General features: G+C 45.1%; 1 protein-coding gene across 6 annotated transcripts in view; it reads left to right on the top strand.

Annotated features, from left to right (window-relative positions):
• The window catches only part of LOC116943612 (uncharacterized), an 84,284-nt gene that overhangs the window by 15,298 nt on the left and 54,230 nt on the right, over positions 1–14,756 (top strand). For 4 of the 6 annotated variants that reach the window (XR_012942181.1, XM_032956616.2, XM_076067834.1 and 1 more), the window contains exons 6-8: positions 96–327; positions 5,084–5,249; positions 10,337–10,576. Coding sequence is in view for 5 of the 6 variants with exons in the window: in XM_032956616.2 (XP_032812507.2) it covers positions 96–327; positions 5,084–5,249; positions 10,337–10,576 (638 nt within the window). In the remaining variant the exon portion in view is untranslated. Of the gene's footprint in view, positions 1–95; positions 328–5,083; positions 5,250–10,336; positions 10,577–11,529; positions 12,000–14,756 lie in introns of those variants that run through there. The other 2 variants (XM_076067835.1, XM_076067833.1) reach the window with 2 other exon arrangements.

Genomic DNA, 14,756 nt, shown 5'->3' with positions numbered 1-14,756 from the left:
CAAAAATATTTGGCGAAATATGAATTCTGATAACAACAATAATAACAACAGGACCGGCGACGACGACAACGGTGATCACGCTTGTTTCATGGCAGGGCGTCGCGCTCCGATCACAGCGGCTGCGTGGACGCTGTGCGGAGCAAGTCGTCGTGCTCCCCGCTGGCGGACGACGGGCTCGCCGCGAGCAAGGGCTCGCATGGCAGCGGCGACGGTGACGTCTGTGGCGGCTTCGACCCTAGGGCCAAATCGGCTCCCCCCGGCCTCCCTGGGAAACTCCACGAGGCAAGTGAAGAGGAAGATGAAGAGGAGCGGTCCTCACCTGGGGAGGTGCGAACCTGCTGCTGCGTTTCCATGGCCATTGCTGAGCGGACCCAGGCCGTGGTGTGTTGTTACAGACACGGTCCCAGCATGACTCGTTTCGAGAATAATATTAATATTTATTTATATTGGAGGAATGTGATGAGCTGTAAAGCTCTTTTTAACAATTTACGCAGCAATTCCATGGGCCTGACTCCTAAAAAAATACCACCCTGAGAGACGCTAATTTCCGAAATTCTGTCTTCTGCGTTGACTCCATGATGGTACAACAGTCTGGGTGAATTTTGATTTAAAGCTTTCGTGACTGCAGTAATTCATATTCTTAGTTTTTTCAGTAAAGTCACGTTGAAGAGAAACAACAAAATAACAAAATATATATAAAACAATAAAAAATTCTCACGACGTTTCGACCATAACTCAAACGGTCATCATCAGGTGTGTCGGTTTGCATAAATTTGTAGTTTCCTTGTTCACCAAGGTTCCTGTACCTGACACCATTGCAATCATTGAAGACTTGGTTCATCAAGGACTAAACGCTGAGGTACCCCCCCTGGTGAGACACTGTTTAACCAATACATACTTCACTTGGAATGGAACTTTCTACAAACAAACTGAGGGCACCCCAATGGGCTCCCCCCTTTCTCCAGTTATAGCTAACATTTTCATGGAGAAATTTGAGACTGACGCCATCCAGACTGCCACTCTACGCCCAACCTTGTGGAAGAGGTACGTGGATGACACTTTTGTCATCTGGCCACATGGCCGGCCTGCTCTAGACCAATTCTTCGACCACATCAATTCCATACACCCAGCCATCAGATTTACCATGGAAGTCGAAATAGATGGCAAGATACCTTTTTTGGATGTCCTAATTAAAAAGAGACCTGATGGTTCAATGAGCCACTCTGTCTACAGGAAAGCTACCCATACGGATGCTTATCTGAAACCGGATTCCCACCACCATCCATCACAGAAGAATTCTCTCATCAAGACTCTGTATCATAGAGCCCAATGCATATCCGACCAGGAACACATAAGCAGTGAACTCAAGCACGTACACCAGGCTCTTAGGGCTAATGGTTACTCCGACTATACAATCCGCAAAGCTATCACTCAAACCATGAAGAAGAACCCTCTTGAGGAGCCTTTCAAAACCATCACTTTACCCTACATTGCTGGGATCACAAAAAAGATCTCCAAAATCTTGAATAAACACAAGATCCAGGTCCGTTTCAACACATTACATAAAATCCGTGATCTGGTTCCGTCTGTAAAAGATGTGATTCCGGACATACAATACCCTGGTGTCTACAAACTAAGTTGCCTCTGTGGTAGTAGTTACATTGGAGAAACCAAACGCCATATCTCGGACCGCATTCGTGAACATAAAGCAGACCTTAAACACGGTAGGACCAACACCTCGGCCGTAGCAGATCATTGTTCTAATTCAGTAGGCTCACATGCCATTGACTTTTCCAAGACGGAGGTTCTTTGTAAGCCATCTGGCTTCCATGAGAGATTCGTTCATGAGGCTATCCACATATACAAACACAGAGACAATTTCAACCGAGAAGATGGATTCTATCTTAGCAATCATTGGAAAGATTTGATAAATCATTTCAGTTCTTGATTGATTGTTCACGCTTACAGTGCCTTTCAGACAGCATACATAAAAACAAATTTCGTCTCCCCCCTCCTCTTTTCAAAAAATAGATGGACTAGTCCTGGCAAACAGCCAATCGTTGCGCGTGACGCAAACGTTATTTTATATATATAAATAAATATGCCGTTTTCAAAATAAATTTATGCAAACCGACACACCTGATGATGACCGTTTGAGTTATGGTCGAAACGTCGTGAGAATTTTTTATTGTTTTATATATATTTTGTTATTTTGTTGTTTCTCTTCAACGTGACTTTACCGAAAAAACTAAGAATATAGTCTGGGTGAAATCATGCACCTCTCTTTTTAAATAGAGCCACAGGGCCCACTTTAAGCAGGCTGCCCAGGCCAGTTGGTATTGGCATGGTCCACTAAGGCTACCTTGGAAATTCAGGCTGAGCCCTCTTGCCCGTGTTCACTTTTCGTGCCGGCTCACTTCCCAGTGGCTGCATGTGATGTGCAGGTGTGGCTCTCACTATTGATCAATTGTATGATAATAATGCTTTTGGTGGTTCTTCAATTACCTAGGAAAGCTTCAGATTAGCTGAATTTATATGAAACTCAAGAGACTGTGATGGCTATGCTATATATGGGATGCGGTGAAGCTTCCCAAGGTAAATTAAAGACACTTAAATAAACAGTGTGCAATCCACTAACCTCATCTCTCAGGTATTAGATCACAGCCATGTTGCCACTATACCTGGCAAAATGTAATATTCCAGTTTGGTTCTTCTATTCATTATGTAATAATGCTGAAATGTATAAGCAACTATGATTCATTTTACGAGTCAGTCACCATGGGAATGAGTGTAGATTCAGGCAACTACTAACACTAAGCAATGCATCCATCGTGTTACACTTGGGAAGGGCCCTGGAAGAGAAACCACAAAACTCTTTCCACTGTATCTTCTGTTGCCCCCTCGCCACTTTCATGCGTGCTGTCGCAGGAAAGATTTACCACGCATCAATCATTCGATATATATATACCCTAGAGCTGGGCCATCCCCAATTGAGCGAAAAAGCAAATTTATATGATGGTTTTTATTTTTGTGCAGTCATTGGTGACCGTGCTGAAAGCATAAAACTCGCCGCGCATCAGAAAACTCAGTCCTAATGTCAGGTGGGAGCTTGGGATTTCGGATGCCTGTGCTGGCTCACTGCTCTGACCACGAATATAGCGTTGGCGACCCCGTGCCAACTTTTTAAAAGGCACGTGTGAGGCCACTGTAGAGACATGCACTACCTCTACGATAAAAGAGACTTGGGGGAAAAAACAAAAAACTTTAGTTACAGATTGTTCGGAATGCGATGCGGTTGAATGGCGAAACGTCCCCAAAGTGCCGTGAAGCAGGAATGTATTTTGGTTAAAATGTCTTCTAATGCATTTTTTTGCTGGTGAAGCTTGAAAACGAAACTTTGCGCAGATTTTGCCCTTAAAAGCGAATGTCGGGCAATGCGCTCTGCTTAATGCGGAAACGCATCGCTACATTTAATTATCTTAACTGTAACCCCCAAACGTGCACATTACCTGCAACCGGATTGTTAAAATATCATAATAACTTCTGTTCCTTCAAAGCAAACATCACAGATTTCCGTCATCACGAAAATAATCTAATCTTCTTAAATCTAACACTTAAATATGCATTCAGAGGTGGTTCAGTGGCTAGGGTATTATGTCATTGAGCCTGTCACACATTTGAAATCCTGTGTTGAATCCGGGTTTCCGCTGCCCGTGATTAAACTGGGTTCTCAAGTGTTTCAAACCAGACTCAAAAATGTATAAAAAGCACGCATTTATTTGTGCATTATGCCAGGAACTATCAACGTTTTCCTGAATATGTGCATTGTGGTCCTCTTATCTTTGGTCACCATCAGTCACATTTCATCGAATGTAACCAACTGGCAGATGTGACTGATTTTCGTGGTGATCTAAGACATGATGACCACAATTAATTTATTCAGGTTTTGCTGATGGTAATTGCATATGTGCAAAAGGCTGCTTTTTAGTCATTGTTGCATCTTATTTGAAACGCATGCTTTTTCAGCCTGCACTTTTGTTGCGTTACGATGGGATTTTTTTCACCATACACAGATCTGATTGGCAAGTGTTGCATTTATGGCCTCAGCCTAATAACACATGAATAAACTCATCATGTTAAAATCGGTTAATTCACTTTATTTGGCAAAACAACATCAGCTCTGAGAACTTAACAATTTATGTTGAGTGCCAATGGCATGGCCACTTTCTAAATAGGATAAGAGGCAACTTGAAGGGACCTCACAAGCAGTTTTATAACATTACCTTCCACAGATCGGCCTCGAACGTGGATCAATGCGCCACTCTCTGAGAGTTTGGAAATTGATTCTTGGTCTCATGACATGATGCCAATACCACAGTTGGAATTAAATTTAGAATGAGACAACAAAGACAACAAGCAAAACATAATAACAGGGCTTGGATTATTTATTTACGTCAGGAATTATTTTTTTCCAGGAAATTGCTCTCCGTGCTATTAGTATTTGCGGGCAAGCCCTTAAAGGTGAGCGGGGCACTTTCTCATTATTACGTTCAAAGGCATTCATGCAAAAGCTCTTGTCCCTGGGATGAAACTTGGGGTCCAGTTTGGCCAAATTGAATGGGATTAGACATTAAAGAAGCAATTCATTTTATTTTTTCAATCTACTCTTTTAGTGGCTTATTGCTGGGATTTTCGGAGTTAAGATAGTGGCAGGAAGCCTTTCGCTTTTACATTTTGTCATTTCCCAATCGTATTATGCTTTTGCTGTTAGCCTCATGCCATGAGACAGTGTTCATTTGGGACTATCGCAGAGTAGTGTTTAAACCGGTTAGAGTATGACCAATTAAAGCACATTTCACACTACGATGGAGATGTTTTCAACAACTGACGTACCTTATTTATATGGTTTATTCCACAGGGGGAATGTTCTTCGCACGGCGATCAAATTTATATCTATTTTTTTTCGGATACTCAAAGCCAGGATTCGAACTCACAATCTCAGTGTCTCTGACCCCTGAGCAACCACGGGCCACGTTAAGCCCTCTCCCTTTTTTACAACGTCCAAATACACTGCTCCCCCTAGGACCCTGGGAGGCACGGCTCGTCTCCGGAGCCCAGCGACTACTCCGACGATTTCAGCGACGAGGGCAGCACTCCGGGGAAGCGGAGCCCCGTCTCGTCGGTCGATGAGGAGGTGGTCGAGGTGGACGATGCACAGCTGGGAGACGACGTCCCTGAGGAGCTGGAGGGTGAGGGTTCGGGCCGGGGGCTGGGGTGGCAGCGGCCAAGGCGACTGTGACGTGGGCTCGATAAGAGTAAAAATGTATTTGCGGAATGTCACGAAAAAGAGCTTCTATATCTCAGCGAAATCGGGCTTGCAACTTTCGATTTGTGTAATGGCTATGGAAATGCAGCAGCAAGACACTTGATTGCACAAAGGTAGAAATAATTCCTGTTATCCATGTTTTTTGCGCAATAATTACATAAGCCATGTATTCTGCACTTTTTGACATTCATATTTGTGAGTTTTTTTGCTCATCCTGGGCTTTTGTGCGGTCCACACACACACAATAAGCTGCCAATAGCCAGTGTCAGTAAAAAAACTCAGTCAATCGAGATACGCAACTCATTATTTCTCCGATATAAGGTAACATTTATTTCCATGGGAGAAAACACACACACACAATCCCGGCCCACCACCCGAGTGGCTGACAGTGGGAAGGGGCAGACAACTGAAGCGAAGATCCTTGAGCTTTTAACTCCTGATGATGGCGGCCTCCAATAAACCCCCCCCTCTCCCCCTCCGCGCAGGTTACCAATGTAAATGTTACGTTGGATTAGCGGTGCTTTGTGCGCAGATTTGCGGAGCGAGTCTCGGCTTTGTGGCACCCAATTATGGGAAGTTGAAGCTTGGCATTTTCACTCGGAGCCACGAGAGGACTTATCTCGGCGTGTCGGTGGAGACGAGTGACGTTGGAGAGATGTCTCTGCGGCGGCGCAGGGGCCGGCGAGAGATGAGCCTTATTGGTTTAAGATGAAAATCAGCGCTGGTTTTACCCAACAATTGGCTCAAACTGACCTTTTGCAACTGAGAGAGAGAGAAAAAAATAATTGGAAATAAAGGACTTGCAGATAACGCTGCCCCGCTCCTTATTGCAGCGATGGTGCGAGGGACGGCTTTAGCTTTCGCCGCGACAGCCCCCGTGACCGACTTTCATTTGATGCCACCACCGCTGGCAGGTGTTAATTATTTATATATCCGACCTGCGTTATCTTGCGTTGCCACAAGATAGTTGGCTGTCAGTGTGCAAGCGAAGGCACAGAAATTCATTTTGCTTCCTTGTTTCCTTGGACTGAGGCCAGACAGATGTAATGTTTTTCGTCCAAACCTGAGCTGCCTCGACCAACGAGCAAATTTACCACCACATTCTTTAACCGATGAGTGCTTTAATACCTTTAGACATGAGCTGTGGTCCGGAACCACGCTTTATCTAATGGCGCCGCGCCTTGGCAAAGCTTAAAGTACTTTTTTTACATTAGATTTGTGCGCTCCAATGTCTCGGTGATTAATGCCCGTGCCTTTTCTCAGCGATAAAATGGGAAAATGGTTCTGCGGGGTTGTACTTTGCATAAGACTGTCACGCCATCAAGGCCATAATGCCACGGCGTCCACATTGGGTCCTCTCCTGCCGTCCATACCATCTTTGTGCACTCGTGTCGACCTTCATCTCTTATTCGTTTGATTATTATTAATGCTCAATGTATTTTTTTTCTCTCCCTCTTTACTTCTTCCCTGGGCCACCTTTAACTTGAAATGCATTCAGAGGCACGTTGTGTCAGCATGGCCTTTTAAAGGTGTCCCTGGTGTTAGTGTGTGTTGCATTGCCGCTAGCCCGCCTACTCGTGCGCGGTGTTCTCTTGTTTTGTTTCACGCTTGCTAATAGAATTGATCACATCGAGGCCCGAGCTGAGATTCTGCGGAAATGCCATGGGCATTGTGAAGTAAAGCTTTCTGTGTGTTAAAATAAATTAATAAATGCATAGACTCCGTGCTGTAAACGTGCAAGAGAAACGCGCCTACAATGGCGCCAGCTGACTAGTCATTTAAAATGCGAAGCGAACACCGGTGGCTCCGGAGGCTTGTAGATACGTACCTAGGGCTGCGTGCGCCTGGGCTGTCAGATGTCAAAGCTTCGTTAGCGAGAGGAAATATTTCTAGTCTCGTGGTATGCTCTGGTGATGTTGTACAGCTGTTTGGTTAGCTTTCTTTATTCACCTGTGTGCTGATGTCACATGAGCACATTTATTAAATCCACTTTCAAGGAAACGTTCAAACTTGTACGGGATAGCCCGGGACACACAGCCTGCCTGTGTGTGTGTGTGTGGCTGCTATTGCGATAAGAGTTGTTCATTTATTGGGACTGTCGTGTTCCTTTAATCAAGGTTTAATAAGGCGACACTGGAGAGGAGCCGTAGGGACAAATTCATTTTAGTTCAGATTTGTAGATGCTACAGATGGCGTTTACACCCTCGCTCGCTTATTTAAAAGCGCATTGTCCCATCTGGCATTTGCTCTTTTTCTTCCTTATGTTGTTTGATGTTGGCGTTCCATGCCTGAAATGGCTTATGTTAGGTAGGTTGGTATAGATTATGGAGCTGGGTAGGAATATCGGTTGATAGGTTTATAGGTAAGTAGGGCGGATGGGGTTTTGTAGTTAATTATGTGGGTGCATAGGAAGGTATGTAGTTGGTTGAATGGATAGATAGATAAGTATGTAGGTCGGTTATAAGTATGTCGGTGGGTTAATAGGTATGTGTGTGGGTAGGCAGGTATACAGGTTGATAGGTGATCAGGTCGGTGGGTAGAGTAGGTAGGCAGGTTTGTAGGTAGGTGAGTGAGTAGGCACGGTAGCAAGTAAGTAGGTCGGTGGTTACTTAGCCAGATAGATTTATAGGTAAGTAGGTAGGTGTTTAATTAAATAGGTATGCAGATACATAGGTAAGTTGGTAAGTAGGTGTTAGTTAAGTGGGTAGGTAGGTGGGTGGGTCGGTATCCACCTGGTTATGTGAATTAGTATGTAAGTGGGCAGGTAGGTATGGATGTAGATAGGTAGGGAATGGGCTAGGCAGGTAGGAATGTTGACAGATATCCAGCGAGGTAGGCAAGTATCCAGATGGGTATGTGGTTACATACATCAGTAGGTACACAGATAAAGAGGTAGTCATCTTCCGATCGCATCGTGCGTGTTATCCAGAGGTTAGCGTGAGATGTCTCAGCCCAATCCGTGCGCTTGCCTACGTGGATATTGTAGCCGCGAATTTACAATCCGATCATAAAACAAGTTCCCAGCTGGTGGGGACGCTATCCCTCTGATCACTAACAAAGTGCAGAGTAAGGCTTTGTACATTTCTTCTCGTTATTTATTTCTTGGTGTTACGCCGCACGTTTAGCGTGTTCTTCTGCGTACCCCCGTGGAGGTAGGGGGGTCGGGGAGCCGAGGGGGATGGGGGGGCGGGGGGGGGGCTGCAGGGAAATTCATTAACGGACTCCGCGCTGGTATCACCTTCGCTCAAACGAGAGCTGGGTCCCCGGTGAGCAAAACGAGCCACTGTGTGGAAATTTCCACGTTCGTTTCGCTTTCAACCACCACCACTGCCCCCCACCCCACGCCGAGTTGCGCAGTCTCTCCAAGTAGTGCTTATTTTACAGAGCCCAAAAGCATCACAGTGACGATGACAATCATACGGACAGCAATGATCACCATGATGATATTCATGATATTGATGATGATGTTGATGACGACGGCGACGATGAATACGGTGATAATTATGATGGTATTGATGGATATGATAACAATGATATTAATGATGAAGTGATAAAGACGATGATAATATATATAAATTGGATGAATCCACGAGTACACTGGCAGTTGTGGGTTAGAGGAAAGAAAATTAAACGGCACTGTTTGGGAGAAACTTACCCCCCCCCCCCCCCAGGTTACTGCCTAACGTGGCAATCAATCACTCAAATCCTTTCCTTCTTTTAGCACGGCCCGTGTTAAGTCCATTGCAGAAACGAGATGTTTTTTTTTGCGGTCCCAAGGGTATCCTTGGGTGTAAACAACGGCAGGAAAAACCGCGGATGAGGCGGTGATTAGAGCACAGCAATGAAGTGTGGAACGCGCGCTGTACGTGTGCGCGTGTGTGTGACGGTGCTTGCCAGGTATAATCGTATGCAATGTTTGTTAATAGAAATAACGTGTCTCACCTAAGGGGAAAGTGTGCGGAGCGCGATAAAAATAAACACGCACGACGGTAATTGATGAAGATTAATCGGTAGGCCCTGGTGGCTTGGAAACACAGTGCCTGATTAATGAGTCGCTTGCATAAGATAATCATTTAATATCTATAAGTGTTGTGCGTGTGTGCGCTGCCGTTAAATGTGTGTGTGTGTCTACGAGTATATATTTTAATTTAGCAAATAAACTTAATTATGCGTAGTGCAAAATTAGCAATATGTTCAGCTTATGTATGATAATCATTTTATAGTCACAATGTAACAAAAATATTTCCTCTTTTGATGTCGGTTGAACTTTAGGAATTGCGTGAGTGGTTAAAGTCACTCGTGCAGCGATAAATCATGCAGGTTACAATTTTGCGACATCTTGCAAAGTGCATACTTTTTCTTGACATTTGTTGTCTTTACTATGAGCCGAAATCGGCGTTTACACTATGACCCTCCCAAATCATAAGCTCAGCACCAAATAGGTCAATGGTCCTGTATCGGATGAGATTAAAGTTCTGTATTGATAAGATTATATTCATAAATCGGATGAGGTAAGAGTTCTGTATTGGCTGAGTCATGGGATTTGGGTTTTATACCAGATGGGATTATGGCTCTTTATCAGAAACATATGTAGGCTCTGTATTGCATAGGCCACGATTTCTATATTGGATGAGATGTGGGTTCTGTATCATAGAGGCTAATATTTATCTATAGGATGGGCCAAAGGTTCAGTGTTATTTTGGTCAAGGGTTCTTTATCTGATGAGATAAGGGTTTGATATCAGTTTGAGTTAAGAATTATGTTACAGATGAGATGAGTGTTCTGTATGAGATGGGTCAAGAATTCTGTATCAGATCAGATGTGGGTTCTGTATTTGATGGGTCAGGAGTTATCTATCGGGTGTTACGAGGCATTAAATATCAGAGGAGGTGAAGTTTCTCTATCACAGGTAAGTCAGGGGTTCAGTATCAGCTCTGACGATGGTTCCATATCAAGACGGAATCACTTGGTCACAACGTCGCTCTTCATTTCCATCCAAAACCCCACCAGGCAGCTGCGAGGAGGCGGTCGAATACGCGGACGATTTTGAAGAGTGCGACGATGACGACGATGAGCAGCTTGAGCTGGCGGTGAGCTGCGCCCGCTCGGCCGTGGGCGCCATCGAGGCCGGCGGTGGGGACAGGAGCATGGCCGCGATCGCCCACGGCGACGGGGAGAAGGAGGGAGGCGATAACGATGAGGTCTGCTCTCAGACAAACAACCTGCGGGTTCTACGACAGCACTGCATCGGTAGGTGAACCGGTATATAAGGTTCTAAGGCGCCCTCACGCGAGTACTATTTCGTGGGAGGCGTCGTCACCGTAAGAATGAAGGTTGAGACAAAGGCAGCTGGGCATGTGTGTGTGTGTGCACGTGTTGTATAGGCCGGTGGTTAGCGTTGCTGCGCTATGAACCCGGCGGCCTGGGTTTGAGTCCTACTAATGGTCAACACCAGTGACGATTATCTGAACTGGTCCTGGGCCTTCCCTAGGTCGACTCAGCTTCAAATGAGTACCTGGTGCAGTATGTAAACATCGCCACTGGGGAGGCAGAGTCAGTCGGGCGTGGTGCTGGCCACTCACCCCCTGGTGTGCCGTTCTGGCCTTCATAGATGCTCGCTAACAGCACTTGCCCCAACAGTCTGTTTAAGGTTATACAGGGGATCTTTGTTTTGTTTGTGCAGGCCACACCCACGTAGTGTTGCTACCTTTGTCCACTTTAGACCAAACCCGGGCATATTTGTCAGTCAGCCCAGCTCAATTGAAACTGGGCATTATACTGTGATAACGTTCAACACAATATCACCAAGATCTTGGTACAAATCAATTGATACCACCCGAACACTAAGATGCCAATTTCTGGAATGTATGGGACAAGGCCAGACAAGTGGCCACCGTAATGCACCTCCCTTGTCACTCCAGTGCCACCACTAACTAGAGCATGTTTGATGATCATCACAAGAAGAGGGTTTAAAAAAAAATAACAACAAAGTTTCAAACGTGTGTCAGACATCCCTGGACACACAGGTCAGAGGTTACGTACCTGTACAACTGCTTTGTTTTTTATATGATAGAAATGTCCTTTATTTTTCCAGGCAAGATACTGCATCTCAATACTTATTCAGGAGAGGTCTGCATTGAGATATTTACCCGATTTCATTTTTAACGAGTGTTTTTTTTCTTTCCATTTAACTATTTATCCAGGAGAGCATGGCTGAGTAATAACACTTTTTTTTCAAGAGGACCCTGTTTAAACATGATTGGGTCAATTTCCTTGTGAGTGATTTTGTGTGTATGTGTGTGGGAGGAATCCAGAGTGTGTGTGGATAACTCCAAAGCATGCAAATGAGAACGAAACACCTGAACTGGGAACGGATAGTTTATGAAATTATAATCTCCTAGCGATTAGATGAATTGTCACCAATGGGGTGATTATTAACTAAAAAAAATACTTTAGTACCATCATATTTTATGTTGTCTCGTTTCATCTGGATGGTCAACGACCATGCATGACAGGTGTTATAGGATGCGGGGTTGCGGGCAACATAGGGCAGTACAGAAAAGTCGATTGTTGTACCATATCTTTATGCTCCCTCGCCTATGCCACCCGCCTTCAGCGACACGCACTGACCAGCGTGGTGAAGTATGGCCAAATAACCTCCCCCCCCCCCCCCGACAAACTGCGTGGTATCGGGGAAGGCCTCATCCAGCAGCGCATTGAGAAAATGGGCCATATACCTGGACAGTACTTATTTATTTTTACACGAAGTAAATTTTGGTGGAAACCAAGGGCCTCACCACGATGCATTTTCACACACATACCTGCCATCCACACATCACAACTCAAACTACCGCTGTGTCCCTCGCTCATGAGAAGGGAGCAAAGGCACGGAGGGGGAAGGGAGTTTCAATGGATGTTGCTCAAGGCGGCGTGTGGTTGGCGTCCTTCATGTTATTTACGCTGTCGCCGGCGCAGTTTGTGCTTTGCGATCCACTCGGAATGCTAATCGGCCGACGCCAAAGAGAGAGGCAGGAAAGTACCCCTCCCCGCACCCTTAAGACTTTTCATTTCGTGAGCCGCTCACACGTGGGCTCTTCTTTTTTTTTCTGCAGCAGAATAAGTACACTGAGTGCCCGTTCAGATGTAGGAGAAATGTCTTGCTTATTCGCATCAAATTTCCCTGTTTTTCATTCGAATAAGTTGCGTTACTTTTACTGTTTTCAAAAGATTGGAAATGTTTCTCTTTAATGGCCATTACTTGACTTGTGTACTGTCATTAATGTATCGTCTTTTGCAGTAGCATCTCATTTAGAACTGTCTGTGATTGGATACAATCCCTCACATATAGGCTATAATAAAAAAATAATGTAATCCTTTTGTGAATCCTCTGGTGGATCAATGCTTCCCCCACACCGTGTTTAGCCACTGGGGTTGTTTGACCATACTTCGCCACGCTGGTCAGTGTGATTTGCTGAATGGAGCACCCAGGACCCATTTGGATGTCACTTGCCTCTCGTGTTGGCCACAGCTGGGAATCATACTCAGGTCACCAGGTTCATAGTAGAATGAGCTGAACACTCAGCCAGCGCATGCATAGCTTATTTCATATTTAAATATATTATCTCTGCTCTAAATGCATTTATCCCCAAAAGTAGAATTATGCGTCCCATATCGTGTGTAAGACGTGTTTTTTTTTTGGGAGGACGTATGCATTTGTATCCATCCTATTTATAAATGTTATTCAAATAGTCATGATTTACAAAGGAAAAAAACAACACGGGGAACCAGATAACGTTCTCGGATCGCGTCAAATCAGGGTGCTTATTTCTCCGTGATGAAAGGCAACACGCTGGAGGCCAGTGAAGGAAAGCAGAGGCTAATCTAAGCTCTTTAATTTGCTTTTTTACGCATTACATGATTGGGCCAACTGCATGCGTGTCACTGCGTGTTGTCCGCCCGTCCATATATTGACCTGTTTTGGGAGAAAGGCGCGCGTGAAACGATGTGGATGTCGAAGATAATTGTGCGACCTGTCGAGAAGATCCAACCCCTGTGTGGAGCGTGGAGTCTTTGAGTGTGGGAGGGAGACAGGACGAGATGAGGGAGGGTGGGTGGGTGAGTTCGGTGGGCTGTCGCGAATAAACGTTTTGTCATATGTACCGGGTGGCCCAGATGTCTTTTTACCCCCGTTTCATTCTCTAAAAACGTAATATTTTTAAGGAAAGTTTATGGAAAAATGAATATGCAAAGGAAAAACAATGTTAGGGGGTCAATCAGTTGTGAGTCACAAGACATCTGGACCACTCTATGGAACAATAACATTGCAAAGCTTACAATGGGATGATGATAGGCAGAAATCGGTAAAAGCTATAATTTGACGCCAGCGCATTTTGCGGAAATGCGTGGCACGTTCTGTGTTTGCTTTCGTCCGTATGTTTTATTGTTTGGCCAGAAAATATTTTCACGGGGGTATTTTGGCGCGCAAATGACCGCGCGAATTCAATTACTCGCTTCAGACATCGTGTTCCTTTTGACATGCGTGCGCGTGACACACGCGGGCTCGCTTTCCATCGCTCTCGGCAACATCCCTGTCCACGCTCCTACCTCGGAGGTTACTGACGAAAAGGAATCGCAAACGGTGACAATAATACGGGAAGAACAAAGAGTTTACAAAATAAATTTTGTACAAAAAAAAATATTTCGTCGGTCAATATACTTCGAAAAGGAAGCAGCCCTTGCCAAAAGGAGGCTGGCCAAATGGGGAGATTACAGCGAGATGTATCGATCGTCGAGACTGAAAAGAGAAAGGAAAACGGGGGAAAAAGAGGGCATCTTGAGCCCACTGTTTGCGTGCGGGTCTGACAGTGAGGCGCTCTCCTCCCTCGAAAGTGGCACACACGGGAGTGGCTATCCAGCTCAGGGCCGGCGCGCGACGCTTGCGCCAGGAGACGACAGTTTTTGTCGAAAAGTGTAGTAGTCATAATAGTAGAGTTGTTATTGATGTTTATGTTTTTAATTCTTACCCCTGTCTGAGTAGTATTATTTCAATGAATAAATCTCCCCCCCCCCTCCCAGACCCCCCACTCCACCGCCCCCCCTCCCCCCGGCACTATCAGACATCTCCACTGTGAAGCACGTGTGTGGAAGCTGTGTTGTTTGTGAGTGTTTGTCGCGGACAGGAACCTTTCATGCCCTATTCTTCCCATGTAAAGCAAGAATTTACCCCAACGAAAATAAGCACCTATTAGCTCACGTCCTTAAACGAGTTTAATAGGAAGAAGAATACTTTAGAGTCCAGTCATGCGTGGCTTCGTGGCGTGCTATTGATGTGACGGTAACCTCACTAGCAATGCTGTAATACAACATCGGAGCAGTGATATCGGTGCTGATTGATGTTGGACAAGTCTTACATTGGTTTAAAAGTATTTTT

The sequence above is a fragment of the Petromyzon marinus genome, chromosome 18, assembly GCF_048934315.1.
Source record: "Petromyzon marinus isolate PM22_M1 ecotype Great Lakes invasive population chromosome 18, UKy_Petmar_22M1.pri1.0, whole genome shotgun sequence".
Taxonomy (NCBI): Eukaryota; Metazoa; Chordata; class Hyperoartia; order Petromyzontiformes; family Petromyzontidae; genus Petromyzon; species Petromyzon marinus.
Note: the sequence above shows the minus strand (reverse complement) of the source record. Positions and strands in the feature narration are given on the sequence as shown.